The sequence below is a fragment of the Ranitomeya variabilis genome, chromosome 3 (genome assembly GCF_051348905.1).
Source record: "Ranitomeya variabilis isolate aRanVar5 chromosome 3, aRanVar5.hap1, whole genome shotgun sequence".
Lineage (NCBI taxonomy): Eukaryota > Metazoa > Chordata > Amphibia > Anura > Dendrobatidae > Ranitomeya > Ranitomeya variabilis.
Window position 1 is genome coordinate 169,590,187 of NC_135234.1, and position 17,306 is coordinate 169,607,492.

At 49.1% G+C, this 17,306-nt stretch overlaps 1 protein-coding gene across 4 annotated transcripts in view; it reads left to right on the forward strand.

Annotated features, from left to right (window-relative positions):
• The window catches only part of LOC143815549 (ras and Rab interactor 3-like), a 70,716-nt gene that overhangs the window by 38,416 nt on the left and 14,994 nt on the right, over nt 1-17,306 (forward strand). For all 4 annotated transcript variants that reach the window (XM_077294862.1, XM_077294861.1, XM_077294859.1 and 1 more), the window contains exon 3: nt 908-1,693. In XM_077294862.1, the coding sequence (XP_077150977.1) occupies nt 908-1,693 (786 nt within the window). The remainder of the gene's footprint in view (nt 1-907; nt 1,694-17,306) is intronic.

Here is a 17,306-nt window from a genome sequence, read left to right on the forward strand (position 1 = left end):
GCTCAGATTAAGAACCGAGAATTGGAAAAGCGTTGGTCTTCTCACATTGGACTGTATGTGATGCCTTACAATGGATTAAATCTTGGGACCACTTTTTTGTGAAATAGACAGAGTGCTGGACCACTTGTTTCTTTATTCTACTTATTGACATACCCCTGTGTATGGATCCGTGTGCCGAATGGATGAGTCTAGAGATTTGTGCGAATGTGGTGAGCTGGACTCTTTATTATGTCTTATTTATTAAAATTGATTTAAATAACCTACTGCGCCTTGTCCAACAAGCGCCATGACCTCATATGATACCGTAGGGTAAAAAAAATTACCAAAATGTTGGCGTAAATTTCAGGCACAATATAAGCCAACTAATAAGTGATGTAAACTTTGACTATGCACTATAAATTCACCATATTTACCAAACCGCATGAGCCACTACGAAAGACATTTTAAGACTGTCTAGTCTAAGTTTGCACTGTCTGAGGATTAGACAGTATTGATAAATGTTGATAAAGTACTATCATATTGTGCTATGTACTAATATAATACAATACTCTAATAATAATACCACTATATGCTACCTGAAATTGCTATTTCAGCTAGTATTGCTGATAGAATACCATAATAACAAAGAATTGTGAGTATAGATGAGCAATTTGATTCGTTCAGCTGTCGCCAAGAATGCCAAATGCAGAAGTGAAGAATGGCTACCACAGAGCTCAAATCGAATTGCTCAACATCTCTAAATTTGCTCTCTTTTCTAAGGATTTTTCTTTGACTTCTGGTACATTACCTGATATTATATGACTGAATATCGAAACGGTGTAAGCGTCTTGTTAAATATTTCGTAGGATATCTCTACTAAAATAAGTATCCTTGAGAGCTAAATATTATTTTAATATTAATTCTACAGATATAAATGGCCGTCGTGATAGTGACACGGAAAAGCCATCAAATGTCTATGAAGAACCCATCAGAGAAGACGTAAACATATTAATAAATGAGAAGGCAGCGGAGGAGAGTGGTGAAGCCCCAGACAATTCAGAGCCACCTTTACAGAATTCAGTGTTTTATAGGAAATCTGTTGTAAGAATGCGAAGCAGATCCAACAAAGAACAATTAAAACTATTACAAAACACAGAGGAAGCCTCAACAAATACAGATGGAACACTTTTTAAAGCCCATGAAAAGAGACATTCACTCATTCCACACAGAGTTTCCTGGATTGAAGACCAAAGAGTTAGCAATTTGACAAAATCAAGCTCGGACTCTTCGCTAAACTCATCAGACAGCTTTTTACTGCCACCTTTGCCAGAACTGGACTCTGTCTCTGTCAGCAGTATTGAAGAAGAAGGAGAGTGCAGCTCCTTAAGGCAGAATAGGAAGCATTCACATGGTCTTGGGGACATGGTTAGACATAGCCTTTTTGCTGTTAGTGCTGCATTGACCGGACTTGTCTCTACCGAGAAACATCTTGGAAACAGAATCCAGATGCTAGCTGAAGACTCATCAACTTATCTTGGAAATACCGTGCAAACATTCATATGCCACATGAAAAAGGGGTCTGTACAGTACACCTCCACCATGGAAATGCTGCAAGCCCTACGTCAGGAGATCACCAATATCAAGAGCTATCTGCTTGTGAGCAATGAAATCTGGGAACTTGTGGAACATCAAGAAATTGATGATTTAACAATTGGTATGAGAAATTAATATATATATACATGCATATAATTTCTTACTTCATGATATTTTTTGGGAAAGTATGAATAGCAGAAGGATATTCATATTTTTCGAGTATTTATTTTGTGCATATTTTAAAAGAAAACTTATCACTGCAGTCCTCTATTAAACAGAACATTTCCCTAACTATTTCATGTCAACTCTTAAACAGGATGTAAGAGTGGCTGCAGAGCAGAATATAATATATATTTGTTTACATTTTGCATCTTCATTGCAGAGATATTAGCTATTAAAGTTTTTGGCACCTAATTAGTTCACTTTTTTTTAGTCCTAGTGGGTATTAAACATGTGGGTGTTTTCATATATTACTTTCCCCTGCACAAAACTGACCAATCATAAGCAAGTAGCAACACTCTAAAGTAAAGAAGAACACTCTCCCATCATAACTTAGTGCAAGTTTCTCAGTGTATGTTATGTATGGCAGACATCCTGATCTCGTGGTCTAACCTCCTGCATAATTAAAACATACAGATGACTAAAACCTTTCATATAAGGTCCCTATGGGGCAGCACAGCTGGTCTTAGAGGTGTCAAGTTACAAACCCTTCTTTTAGCTCTTCTCCTTTTGTAGAACTGTCAGCTCTGCTGTATTACCCCTCCCCATACTGCCTGTCCACTGATGTATCATTGTCACACTTCTATCTGTTGAGCTTAACTTGTGATTGCTCTTCAGTGAAATCAGAGCAGAGTCTAATTACATCTCACACAGGAATAGTCCAGAACAAGCAGTTTACTTCTGTGTGAGATGTAAATGATAGCTTTGACCTCACTGCAGGGCAAATTCAAGTTGCTTGAATACAGCAGACGTGTGACTCACCTCCAGATAGGCAGTGTGGTGTAGGAGCAGTACAGCACAGCTGATAAAGAAGAAAGGAGAAGAACTGATAAAATAGTTAGTAATGTGACACAACTAAACTCAGCTGTACTACCCCTCTCCCCACACTGACTCATGCAGGAGGTTAGACCAGGAGATCAGGGCTGCATCATTACATCTCATACACAGAGCAGATTTCTCAGTGTACTCAGAGGAATGGTGGGGCGTATTCTTCTTTTCATTGAGTTTTGCTGCCTGCTTATGCTTGGTCAACATCATACAAGGAGAATGCCCACCCCCCAGTGAAAACTATGATAACACCAGTTGGAATTAAAAAGTTAACTCATTAGATGCAAAAAAAACTTTGTTTGATAATATATCTGAAATGGAAATGCGGCTCCTGTGCTGTTGTTGTGACACATGACTCCGCCGCCCAATCAGCGCTGGCATCATCATGTCCCTACCTCCTATTGAATTGAACATGAAGGGAAGTGAGAGCAGCTGCAGCCCAGACTTCCTCTTCATGTTCGATTTGTCCGAAGGCGGGGATAGTGACACCAGCGCTGAATGGGCAAATGGGGCCATGTGTCACAACAACCTCACGAGAGCCCGGTACAGCGAGTGCTGACACCACTGGAACGGCACCAGTACGGGAGGTGAGTATAGGTTTTTTTATTTTGTTGGGGCCAAACATTTAGATGAAGAACAGGTTGTGCTAGTAGTGGACAACCTGTATCCGTTCCTGGGAAAGTTAGGTGACATACCATCTATATACATATAAAGAGTATAGGTGCTGTAGACTATTATTATGCTACTAGATGGTGGCCCGATTCTAACGCATCGGGTATTCTAGAGTATGCATGTCCACGTAGTATATTGCCCATTTACGTAGTATATTGCCCAGCGACGTAGTATATTGCCCAGCTACACAGTATACAGCACAGCGACGTAGGATATTGCGCAGCTACGTAGTATATTGCACAGAGCCACATAGTATATTGCACAGCTTTGTAGTATATTGCCCAGCCTTGTAGTATATTGCCCAGCCACGTATTATATTGCCCAGCCACGTAGTATATTGCCCAGCCACGTAGTATATTGCCCAGCCACGTAGTATACAGCAGAGCCACGTAGGATATTGCCCAGTGACGTAGTATATTACCGAGGCACGTATAGGGCCAAAAAATAAAAAATAAACATACTCACCTAACGATCCGAGGGCCCCTTGTAGTGTATCATACTCACCATTCTTGTCGCTGCTCCTCGGCGTCCTGCCTCTTCTCTTCCTGGGATCCTGTGCAGATGGTAGTGCTCGGCTTCAGGAAAATGGCCCCTGGATGCTGCGCGTGCGCAGATCGAGATCGCGGCGGCCATTTTCCTGAAGCCGAGTTCCATTGCAAGTGCCAGGGCTGGTGGGAGCAGGACCTATGAAGACGTCGCGGTCACATGACCGTGACGTCACGGCAGGTCCTTGCCGCACACCAGCCCTGGGACGGGACCACACCGCAAGCTGACGCTTGTAATGGAGCGGTCCGGGGAGCGTGGCGAGGAGCGAGAAAGGTGGCGGAGGGTGAGTATAGCAGGTTTTTTTTTTTTATTTATTATTTTTAACATTACATTTTGTACTATTGATGCCGCATAGGCAGCGTCAATAGTACAAAGTTGGGGACACACAGGGTTAATAGCAGCGGTAATGCGGTCCGTTACCGCCGGCATTAACCCTGTGTGAGCGGTGTATGCGGGCGCCGGCAGTGAGTGCGGGGAGTAAGCGGCCATGTTCTTCCGTACTGTGCGCGTCGCTGATTGGTCGCGGCAGCCATGACAGGCAGCTGCCGAGACCAATCAGCGAACGAATAACGGTGACAGACAGAAGGACAGACGGAAGTACCCTTAGACAATTATATAGTAGATTTTCTGCCAGGATTGGTGACATAGACAATTCTGAAGATTTGATTTCTTCATGAATTACCCAGTGGTTGTCACTGTTGCATTGCCGCACTGGTATCTTGGGTTCTTTTAAGTCCACTCAACATGAACCTCAAGAAGTTTGTATATTACTCCCACATGATAAAATACAGATTAATTGACTTTATATTGCCCCTAGTGTGTATTAGTATCGTTGAGATATCTAATTTAGATTGAGACCAGGATTGATGTGAATGGTGATAGTGTTTGTACAGTGCTTGGGCTATGTTGGTTCTACAGGAATGGGATAAATGATATATGCTTCCTATTCTCATTTTAGGACGTTAAATAAATTCTCAATGAGTCAATTATAGATAGCATTTCACAAGAACAATAAATGTCTGCTCTGGTTAGTTGTAGTGTAGAGTACATGTAACGTCAGGAGGCTTTTTCTCAGAAACATATGTGTGTTTTACTGTGGTTTACCAATGCAAACTGAGACTTCCTTTCCCATTCAAAGCATCATCTCAAAATGTCAGTACTAGCCACATAAATGCCTAAATGTGCAGGAAAGCGCATGCTGCCCCTATTTAGAAAATATATACAGTGGCATGTAAAGTTTGGGAACCCCTGGACAAAATTACTGTTATTGTGAACAGTTAGGCAAGTTGAAGATGAAATGATTTCTATAACGCCTAAAGTTAAATGTGACACATTTCCTTTGTAGGTTATGAAAAATACATATATTGTCATTTTTTACATTTTAAAAATTACAAAAAAGAAAATGGTCAGATGCAATAGTATGGACACCCTGTATGGTTAATATCTAGTAGCACCCCCTTTTGCAAGTATCACAGCTTGTAAATGCTTTTTGTAGCTTATTTAGATGTTCTTTTGCATAATTCTGACACTGAATTTTATGGTGAGGAAGCAGGGAAGGATTTCTTCTGATGACTCTTCCATGAAGGCCATATTGAAGGCTATATTTTTGCAGGTATCTCTGAACAGTAGAACAATGTACCAGAACTCCAGAGTCTGCTAAATCTTCCTGAATGTCCTTTACAGTCAAGCGGGGGTTCTGATTTGTCTCTCTTGCAATCCTACAAACAGCTCTCACTGAAATTTTGCTTGGTCTTCCAGACCTTATCTTGACCTCCACTGTTCCTGCTAAGTGCCTTTCTTAATTACATTTTGAACTGAGGAAAAGGCAACTTGAAAATGCTTTGCTATTTTCTTTTAGTCTTCTCCTGCTTTGTGGGCCTCCACCATTTTCATTTTCAGACTGCTAGGCAGCTGCTTAGAAGAACCCATGGCTGCTGTTTTTTCGCACAAGGTTAAATGAGGCTCGGTTTTTTAAAAGCTGAGAAAATTTCATCACCTGGCCTTTCTTAACGATGATAGTGAAAAAGTCAAAACCCTAAGGGTATGTGTCCACGTTCAGGATTGCATCAGGATTTCGTCAGGATTTTTCATCAGTATTTGTAAGCCAAAACCAGGAGTGGAACAAATAGAGGAAAAGTATAATAGAAACATATGCTCCACTTCTGCATTTATCACCCACTCCTGGTTTTGGCTTACAAATACTGATGGAAAATCCTGACCAAATCCTGATGCAATCCTGAACGTGGACACATACCCTAAGGGTATGTGTCCATGTTCAGGATTGCATCAGGATTTGGTCAGGATTTTGCATCAGTATTTGTAAGCCAAAACCAGGAGTGGAACAATTAGAGGAAAAGTATAATAGAAACATATGCACCACTTAAGCATTTATCACCCACTGCTGGTTTTGGCTTACAAATACTGATGGAAAATCCTGACCAAATCCTGATGCAATCCTGAACGTGGACACATACCCTAACAGGCTAATTAAGGACTGAAACCTTGTTCAAAGTTATCTGAGCACACAAATCTCCAAGGATGCCCAAACTTTTGCATCAGCCCATTTTCCTTTTTGCAACTTTTAGGCTATGTGCACAAGTTCAGGATTTTTCACGTTTTTTTTCACGTTTTTTCAGCCGTTTTCTGTGGAAAAAAAACGCTAAAAAATGCTTACATTAAGCATCCCATCATTTCAATGCATTCTTCAGTTTTTGTGCACATGCTGCGCTTTTTTCCAGGAAAAAAAACGCATCGCAGTAAAAGACGCAGCATGTTCATTAATTTTAAGGATTTTTCGCGTTTTTGCTGCTATATTATTGCATTGGGAAGCTCCGGAAAAAACACGAAAAAAGCAATTAAAATGCGAGCGGATTTCCTGCAGAAAAAGTCCGGTTTTGTTCAGGAAAATTCTGCAGACACTCCTGAACGTGTGTACATAGTCGTAAAATGTAAAAAATTACAATGTACAGTTGTGCTCAAAAGTTTACATACCATGGCAGAATTTTTGCTTTCTTGGCCTTTTTTCAGAGAATATGAATGATAACACCAAAACTTTTTTTCCACTCATGGTTAGTGTTGAGCGATACTTTCCGATATCGGAAAGTATCGGTATCGGAAAGTATCGGCCGATACCGTCAAAATATCGGATCTAATCCGATACCGATACCCGATCCCAATGCAAGTCAATGGGACGAAAATATCGGAATTAAAATAAACCCTTTATAAACTTGTAGGTTCATTCTACATGAAGGAAAACAACTAAGAATAATGTAGGATGTATTGGGGGACGTGGCGGAGACATTAAAGGCACAGAGGTTTAGCCCAATGTAATAGAATAGCAGGATTTTGTTTTTTTTTATGACGTTCGGCGGTAGAAAGATTTTGACTGTTAATTTTTTTTTTATTTTGTCAGATATTGATGTTTCACTACTTCCACGCCCTTCACCTTCTTTTTTACTTCTCCCACACTTTCTTCTTCATTATCCTCATCATCAGCTTCTTTGACATCAACTTCTTCACCTTATTCATCTTCTTCTTCATCTTCTACCTATTATTTTTTTGGTTACATTGTTCATATTCTTTTTATTTTACTATTATCTTCATCATATTCTACTTCTTCATCATATTCTTATTTGTGACAGGCATTCCCGTAGTTGTTATCTATAAAAGTTTGAAGATTACACCTTCCGTTCTGCCTGTCACAAAAGAGTTACATTTGTCCGCGTTCAGTTTGGCCTGCAGCATCAGGCTTTATCCAGGGGCACCACGAGGAGGAACGGACTCACCCCCATACACTGCTTAGTCTTCTTCTGCTTATAATTTAGATAATATTTTTTGCTCTGATATTTAGTGTTATGCTTAATGTTCTTCTGCTCTTTGTTCTGCAGCCTCTTGTTCTTCTGCTTCTCGGTCTTCCAGGTCGTCGTCGTCTCCAGGGTCGTCGTCGTCATCGGGGTGGTCTTCAGGGTCGTCGTCTCCGGGGTCGTCGTCATCGGGGTGGTCTTCAGGGTCATCGTCTCCAGGGTCGTCGTCATCACGGTGGTTGTCGTCTCTGGTGTCGTCGTCATCTTAGGGGTGGTCTTCCGGGTCATCGTGTTTAGTCTCTTGAACTTGGAAATGTAGCAGAAGGTACAAGAAGGCTGAGAAAATGCCGAGAACCAGCTGATGGAACTGGAACTCGGATGGCTACCCGAAGGTCCAAGAGCCAATGGAACTACCGAGGACCAGCTGACGTTACTGGAACCCGGTTACTAAGCAGGAGGTACCCGTGCCTGAAAGCACTACCAAGGACCACCTGACGTTGGTGGAACTCGGATACCCAGAGGGAGGCACCTAAGCCAAAGGCTCTGCCCGGAACCAGCTGACGGTACTGGAACCAGGATGGGGAGCAGAAGGTACAAGAGCAAAAGACACTGCCGAGAACCAGCTGACGGTGCTGGAACCCGGATGGGTGGCCGAAGGTCCAAGAGCCAATGGAACTACCGAAGACCAGCTGACGTTACTGGAACCCGGTTACTAAGCAGGAGGTACCCGTGCCTGAAAGCACTACCAAGGACCACCTGACGTTGGTGGAACTCGGATACCCAGAGGGAGGCACCTAAGCCAAAGGCTCTGCCCGGAACCAGCTGACGGTACTGGAACCAGGATGGGGAGCAGAAGGTACAAGAGCAAGTGTCTGCGTGGCTTTTGCAGGACACGATGCCGGCTGCACAGCAGGGGAACAGCTGGCGGTGCTGAACCCCACTGACACATTGGCTGGTGTTTTTCTCTGTGCAGCTAGCAGTACCGGGCCCCAACTGGCGGTGTTAGAGCCCGGGGTCAGCAGGAGGAGGAGATGGAGCAGAGTGTAGGCCGAAGCCTGCACTGGCGGCAGCTTTGGGTCTGTTGTGCCTGCGTGGCAGTTGCAGGACACGTTGCCGGCTGCACAGCAGGGGAACAGCTGGCGGTGCTGAACCCCACTGACACATTGGCTGGTGTTTGGCTCTGTGCAGCTAGCAGTACCGGGCCCCAACTGGCGGTGTTGGAGCCCGGGCTCTGCAGGGGGAGCAGAGTGTAGGCCGAAGCCTACTTGAACCAATTTCAAAGGTAACCTTTAACCCCCCCTCAGGGGTTACAAAGTAGAAGAGCCACAGCTTATGCAGCAGTAGTGCTGCACAAGTCAAAGGTTGCTCTTTTAATTTTGCTCCTTGCACACGCTGAATGAAACACGTATAACATTTAGCCCTTTATACAGTCAAACTGTGTTGGAGGCGCGAGTTCCCTTTGTAATGAGACGCAGCACAGATGTCAAGAATCCCACCTTGGTGCTGGGTGCAGCCTCCTGAGCGTTGTTATTTGCTGTACAGGAGTCTGCGCTGTCGTGTTATCCCCTGGCCTAGCGCTGTTAAGCGCTGCCCATCTTCTGACCTCATTTAATGTCGGCCGCTGCGGTTCGCGATGACCATGAATCCCAGCCCCGCGGTGTCTTAACATTGTTAAAACACTGCGGGGCTGTGATTCATGGCCTGGCGCAGCACATATGTTCGCCTCTCGCACTCGGGTCCTTACACCCGCTGCAGACTGTGCGGCGTCAGCTGATCCCTTATCGCATGCCACGGCCATGAAGCCGCACAGTCTGAAGAAGGCGGAAGGAGATGAGGGACAGGCGAAGTGATGCACTGCTCATGCCCATCAATCACACCCTCGCAGTCCCAAGAAATAAGACACCGAGGGGCGTTGTGTGGGTCAGGGCGGCCGCAGAGGCGCAGGCAGCCAAACAATGATGCCAGAAGACGGGCAGTGCTACCAAGGGGGTTGCAGCGTGTCATTACAAAGGAAAGTCACACCCCCCGGACGGTTAAATGGTCACACAGAGGACACATTTCAGACGTGTTTTCAGTTCCACATGTGCGAGGAGAATACGTTTATGAGCCACCTTGCACACATGCAGCATTACCGCTGTACAAGGTGGCCTTAAAAACGTACAAACGCCTGGGGGAGGGGGGACAGGTTCCCTTCAATTTCAGTTCTTGTGTCTGCGTGGCTTTTGCAGGACACGATGCCGGCTGCACAGCAGGGGAACAGCTGGCGGTGCTGAACCCCACTGACACATTGGCTGGTGTTTTTCTCTGTGCAGCTAGCAGTACCGGGCCCCAACTGGCGGTGTTAGAGCCCGGGGTCAGCAAGAGGAGGAGATGGAGCAGAGTGTAGGCCGAAGCCTGCACTGGCGGCAGCTTTGGGTCTGTTGTGCCTGCGTGGCAGTTGCAGGACACGTTGCCGGCTGCACAGCAGGGGAACAGCTGGCGGTGCTGAACCCCACTGACACATTGGCTGGTGTTTGGCTCTGTGCAGCTAGCACATCTGGGCCCCAACTGGCGGTGTTAGAGCCCAGGGTCAGCAGGAGGAGGAGAGGGAGCAGAGTGTAGGCCGAAGCCTGCACTGGAGCAAGTTGAAAGGGAAACTTTAACCCCCCCCCCCAGGCGTTTGTAGCTGAAAGAGCCATCGTGTACAGCACTAATGCTGGAAAAGGTAAACTTAGCTCTTTTAATTATGGTCCTTGCACATGCTGAACCTAACACTTATAAAAAGTGTCCCCTCCTACCGTGATACCGTCCGGTAGGTGGAACTTTCCTTTGTGATGTGACGCAGCACAGCCGTCATTCTTACCCCCTTGGCGCCGTGCGCCGCCTCCTCAGCGTTGTTTGAATCAGTCCCGGAGCCTGCGCTCTTAGGTTAGTCACTCATCTCCCTAAGGCTTCTTCTGACTGTGCGGTGTCACGGCCGTGGCATGCTATTAGGGACCAGCTGACACCACACAGTTTGAAGAAGCCGTAGGGAGATGAGTGAGAGGTGGAGGTTCAGATATGCACTGCGCATGGCCACGGATCTCAGGCCCCCAGTGGGATTAAATCAGAAGACAGTACGAGGCGGGCTCTCGGCCAGCGCGGCCGCACAGGCGCAGCCAGCCTGACACCAAATGATGTCAGAAGACGGGCAGCGCAAAATGTGTGCATGGCCAAGGGCTAACCTAAGAGCGCAGGCTCCGGGACTGATTCAAACAACGCTGAGGAGGCGGCGCACGGCGCCAAGGGGGTAAGAATGACAGCTGTGCTGCGTCACATCACAAAGGAAAGTTCCACCAACCGGACGGTATCACGGTAGGAGGGGACACTTTTCATAAGTGTTAGGATCAGCATGTGCAAGGAGCACCACGAAAAGAGGCACTTTTTCCCTTTGCATCATTACTGCTGCACAAGGTGGCTCCTTCAGTAACAAACGCCTGGGGAGGGGGGGGACAGGTTCCCTTAAATTTAACTTGTTGTGCCTGCGTGGCGGTCGCAGTACACGTTGCCGGCTGCACAGCAGGAGAACAGCTGGCGGTGCTGAACCCCACTAACACATTGGCGAGGTGTTTGGCTCTGTGCGGACAGCACTTCTGGACGGCAACTAGCGGTGTTGGAGCCCAGGGACAGGTGGAGGAGGAGGAGGTAGGAGGAGGTAGGAGGGATTGCCACACACACAGCTGGGGAACAGCTGACGTTACTGAACCCCAATAACAGAGGAGGGACTGTTGACTGTGCGTACAGCACTTCTGGACGGCAACTGGCGGTGTTGGAGCCCAGGGACAGGTGGAGGAGGAGGAGGTAGGAGGAGGTAGGAGGGATTGCCACACACACAGCAGGGGAACAGCTGACGTTACTGAACCCCAATAACAGAGGAGGGACTGTTGACTGTGCGTACAGCACTTCTGGATGGCAACTGGCGGTGTTGGAGCCCAGGGACAGGTGGAGGAGGAGGAGGTAGGAGGAGGTAGGAGGGATTGCCACACACACAGCTGGGGAACAGCTGACGTTACTGAACCCCAATAACAGAGGAGGGACTGTTGACTGTGCGTACAGCACTTCTGGACGGCAACTGGCGGTGTTGGAGCCCAGGGACAGGTGGAGGAGGAGGAGGTAGGAGGAGGTAGGAGGGATTGCCACACACACAGCAGGGGAACAGCTGACGTTACTGAACCCCAATAACAGAGGAGGGACTGTTGACTGTGCGTACAGCACTTCTGGACGGCAACTGGCGGTGTTGGAGCCCAGGGACAGGTGGAGGAGGAGGAGGTAGGAGGAGGTAGGAGGGATTGCCACACACACAGCAGGGGAACAGCTGACGTTACTGAACCCCAATAACAGAGGAGGGACTGTTGACTGTGCGTACAGCACTTCTGGACGGCAACTGGCGGTGTTGGAGCCCAGGGACAGGTGGAGGAGGTAGGAGGGATTGCCACACACACAGCTGGGGAACAGCTGACGTTACTGAACCCCAATAACAGAGGAGGGACTGTTGACTGTGCGTACAGCACTTCTGGACGGCAACTGGCGGTGTTGGAGCCCAGGGACAGGTGGAGGAGGAGGAGGTAGGAGGAGGTAGGAGGGATTGCCACACACACAGCTGGGGAACAGCTGACGTTACTGAACCCCAATAACAGAGGAGGGACTGTTGACTGTGCGTACAGCACTTCTGGACGGCAACTGGCGGTGTTGGAGCCCAGGGACAGGTGGAGGAGGAGGAGGTAGGAGGGATTGCCACACACACAGCAGGGGAACAGCTGACGTTACTGAACCCCAATAACAGAGGAGGGACTGTTGACTGTGCGTACAGCACTTCTGGACGGCAACTGGCGGTGTTGGAGCCCAGGGACAGGTGGAGGAGGAGGAGGTAGGAGGAGGTAGGAGGGATTGCCACACACACAGCTGGGGAACAGCTGACGTTACTGAACCCCAATAACAGAGGAGGGACTGTTGACTGTGCGTACAGCACTTCTGGACGGCAACTGGCGGTGTTGGAGCCCAGGGACAGGTGGAGGAGGAGGAGGTAGGAGGAGGTAGGAGGGATTGCCACACACACAGCAGGGGAACAGCTGACGTTACTGAACCCCAATAACAGAGGAGGGACTGTTGACTGTGCGTACAGCACTTCTGGATGGCAACTGGCGGTGTTGGAGCCCAGGGACAGGTGGAGGAGGAGGAGGTAGGAGGGATTGCCACACACACAGCTGGGGAACAGCTGACGTTACTGAACCCCAATAACAGAGGAGGGACTGTTGACTGTGCGTACAGCACTTCTGGACGGCAACTGGCGGTGTTGGAGCCCAGGGACAGGTGGAAAAGCAGAGGAACACAATGTAGGCCGAAGCCTGAGAAAGTCGAAAGGGAACCTTTAACCCCCCCCCAAGGCGTTTGTAGCTGAAAGAGCCAGCTTGTGCAGCACAAAAGATGCAAAAGGAAAAGGTGGCTCTTTTCATCATGCTCCTTGCAAACACAGAACTAAACACTTATAAAATGTGTCCCCTGAAACCGTGAAACCGTCCCGGAGGTGGGACTTTCCTTCGTAATATGCCGCAGCACAGCCGTCATTCCTACCCCCCCCGGCGCCGCGCCCCGGCTCCTCAGCGTAGTTTGATTCCGTCCCGGAGCCTGCGCTGTTATGTTATCCCTTGGCCAGGCACACTTAGCGCTGCCCATCTTCTGACATCATTTGGTGTCAGGCTGGCTGCGCCTGTGCGGCCGCGCTGGCCGAGAGTCCGCCTCGCAGTGTCTTCTGATTTTATCCCACTGGGGGCCTGGGATCCATGGCCATGCGCAGTGCATATCCTCGCCTCTCACTCCCCTCCCTACGGCTTCTTAAGACTGTGCGGTGTCACGGCCGTGGCATGCTATTAGGGGCCAGCTGACACCGAACAGTCTGAAGAAGCCATAGGGAGATGAGTGAGAGGTGGAGGTTCAGATATGCACTGCGCATGTCCATGGATCCCAGGCCCCCAGTGGGATTAAATCAGAAGACACTGCGAGGCGGGCTCTCGGCCAGCGCGGCCGCACAGGCGCAGCCATCCTGACACCAAATGATGCCAGAAGACGGGCAGCGCTAAGTGTGCCTGGCCACGGGATAACATAACAGCGCAGGCTCCGGGACGGAATCAAACAACGCTGAGGAGCCGGGGCGCGGCGCCGGGGGGGGGAGGAATGACGGCTGTACTGCGTCATATTACGAAGGAAAGTCCCACCTCCGGGACGGTTTTACGGTATCAGTGGACACATTTTATAAGTGTTAAGTTCTGCGTGTGCAAGGAGCTAAACCAAAATAGCTACCTTTTCCTTGTGCAGCATCACTGCTGCACAAGGTGGCTCTTTCAGTAACAAACGCCTTGGGGGGGGGGGGGGACAGATTCCCTTACATTTCAGTTGTTGTGTCAGCGTGGCGGTCGCATGACACATTGCCGGCTACACAGCTGGGGATCAGCTGACGTTACTGAAACCCAATAACACTGGGTCGTATGTTTTGACTGTGCAGACGGCACTTCTGAGCCTCAACTGGCGGTGTTGGAGCCCAGGAATTTAAGTTCAGGTGGTAGAAAGATGAACACAACAGGAGACCTGGATAACGTATACAGTGACCTAATTATTTAATCAGGAGGAGGAGTGGCAAATTCCTGCGAGATCCAGGCCTTGTTCATTTTCAGGAAAGTAAGCCGGTCAACGTTATCGGAGGATAGTCGCATGCGACGGTCAGTTAGTACACCACCTGCAGCACTAAAGACACGTTCCGATAATACACTGGCCGCAGGGCAAGACAGCACCTCCAATGCATACTGGCTTAGCTCTGGCCATGTATCCAGCTTTGAGACCCAAAACTTGAAAGGGGAAGAGCCGTCTGGGAGTACAGCAAGAGGGCAAGACATGTAGTCTGTCACCATCTGACGGAACCGTTGCCTCCTGCTGACTGGAGCCGTCTGTGATGGTGTAGACTTTTGTGGGGGGCACAGAAAACTGTGCCACAGTTGGGCCATACTGGTCTTGCCTTGGGCAGAGGCACTGCTTCTGCTCCCTCTGTGTGCAGAGCCTCCACCACTGCCTGGACGCACTGAGCTGCTTTGGAATGCACTAGCAGCACTTCTCTCAGTTGGAATGGAGAAGATGATGGAATTGACCAGTGTGTCTTGGTACTCCCGCATTTTTCGCTCCCGGTTCAACGGTGTGATGAGGCTTTCTACGTTGTCCCGGTAGCGAGGATCGAGGAGGGTGAACACCCAATAATCAGACATGTTGAGAATGTGGGCGATGCGGCGGTCGTTTCTCAGGCACTGCAGCATGTAATCCACCATGTGCTGCAGACTGCCAACTGCCCAAGAAATGCTGTCCCCTGCTGGAGGCGTGATCTCTGCCCGCTCGTCATCACCCCACCCTCGCTGTACACACTGAGTACTGGACAATTCGGTAACTCCCTCCTCTGGACGGATGTCTTCCTCCTCCATTGACTCCTCCTCATCCTCCTCACAAACTGTCCCCTGCCTACGCGTTTGTGAGGAACCACGTGGCGCTGACTGTCCAGAAGATGATGGAAATGGTGAATCCTCATCCTCCACCTCTTCCACAACATCATCCCTTAGCGCTTGCAGTGATTTTTCAAGCAGGCAGATAAGGGGGACAGTCATGCTGACTAGTGCATCATCTGCACTCGCCATCCGCGTGGAATAATCAAAGGGACGCAAAACCTGGCAGACGTCATTCATAGTGGCCCACTCTGTGGTTGTGAAGTCTGTACGGCGCTGACTGCGACTTCTTTGCGCCTGAAGCAGCTGGTACTCCATTACAGCTTGCTGCTGCTCACACAACCGCTCCAACATATGTAACGTGGAATTCCACCTGGTAGGTAGGTCACATATGATGCGATGTTCCGGCAGGCGGTGTCGGCGCTGCAGAGCCGCAATGCGCGCTTTTGCCGTGCTGGAACGCCGCAAGTGAGCACACTCTAGGCGGACCTTGTGCAGCAGTGCATCAAGATCCGGATAGTCCCTCAAAAAGCTCTGCACGACCAAATTGAGCACATGTGCCAGACATGGGATGTGAGTGAGGTTGCCGAGGCCCAGAGCTGCCACCAGATTTCGGCCATTATCACACACTACCATGCCTGGCTGGAGATTCGCTGGCACAAACCACACATCGCTCTCCTGCTTGATGGCATTCCAGAGCTCCTGTGCTGTGTGGCTACGATTCCCCAAAAAAATTAATTTCAAGACGGCCTGTTGACGTTTGGCCACGGCTGTGCTCATGTCGGTCGTAACAGGTACACGTTCATCACGGGTCCATGTGGAGGTGGACTGTGACGGCTCCTGCAGCGATGATTCTGAGGAACTGGTGTAAGAGGAGGAGTCAATGCGTACAGAATGGATTCCTGCAATCCTTGGAGTGGGCAGGACACGTCCTGCGCCACTCGCACGGTCTGTACCCGGCTCAACGACATTAACCCAATGGGCAGTGAGGGAAAGGTATCGCCCCTGTCCATGTTGACTGGTCCACGCATCGGTGGTGAGGTGGACCTTGCTACTGACGGCGTTCAGTAGCGCGTGTTTTATGTGTCCCTCCACATGCTTGTGCAGGGCAGGGACGGCTTGCCTGCTGAAGTAAAAGCGGCTGGGCACATTGTACTGTGGGACTGCCAATGACATCAAGTCACGGAAGCTGTCAGTCTCCACCAGCCTGAATGACAGCATTTCCAGTGACAGAAGTTTGGCAATGCCTGCAGTCAGAGCCTGTGCTCGTGGGTGGTTTGACGAGAAAGGCCGCCTTTTCTCCCATGCCTGTACTACCGATGGCTGTAGACTGGGCTGGGAGTGTGTGGATGACTGGGAAAGTGGTGCTGCGGGTGGAATTACAGCGGGTCTCTGGACAACAGGGCCAGAGGTTCTTCCACGGCGATCCTGGGAGGAAGCCGAAACAGCTGCGTGTGAGCTAGAGGAAGAGGCAACACGAGCTGAAGAGGTGGTAGCTGCCGCTGTTGGTTGGCCTAGCTCTTCAGTGTGTTTTTCTAACTCCGCCGGGTGCCTGTTGCGCACATGTTTCCACATGTTGGAGGTATTGAGGTTGCTGACATTTCGACCTCTTTTGACTTTTTGATGACACACCTTGCATCTGACGTAGCAAATGTCATCTGCAACTGTGTCAAAAAAGGACCAGGCACTGCAAGTCTTGGGAGCGCCCTTTTTGGCTTTTGGAAGAGACATGCTCCTAACGGGTGCCAAAGCGGAGGCTGCAGGATCCGCAGTCTTCCCCCTCCCTCTCCCTCTTTGGGCCGTACGGGGAATCTCTTCCTCAGAGCTGCTCCCACCACCTTCCTGTCCCTCACGCCAAGATGGGTCAAGGACCTCATCATCTACACTACCCTCTGCCCCCAACTGCTCCTCCTGGGTAGTCTCAGCAGCAGAGCACGCACCAGTAAGTGGCACCTGAGTGTCATCATCAGCTGATGCGGCCTGCGATGTGGTGACCGGAGCCACTGGCCCACCCGCCTCTTCAGAGGAAGAGAGAAAAAGCTGTTGGGCATCACTGCACCCTGCCTCTTCTTCCATTTCTCCAATGCTGCTTGGCTGGCCCCCTGTTTCCAAGCCAAGAGATTCAGAGAACAGAAGTAGAGACGGCTCCTGTCCTGGGCTCTCTGTCTGC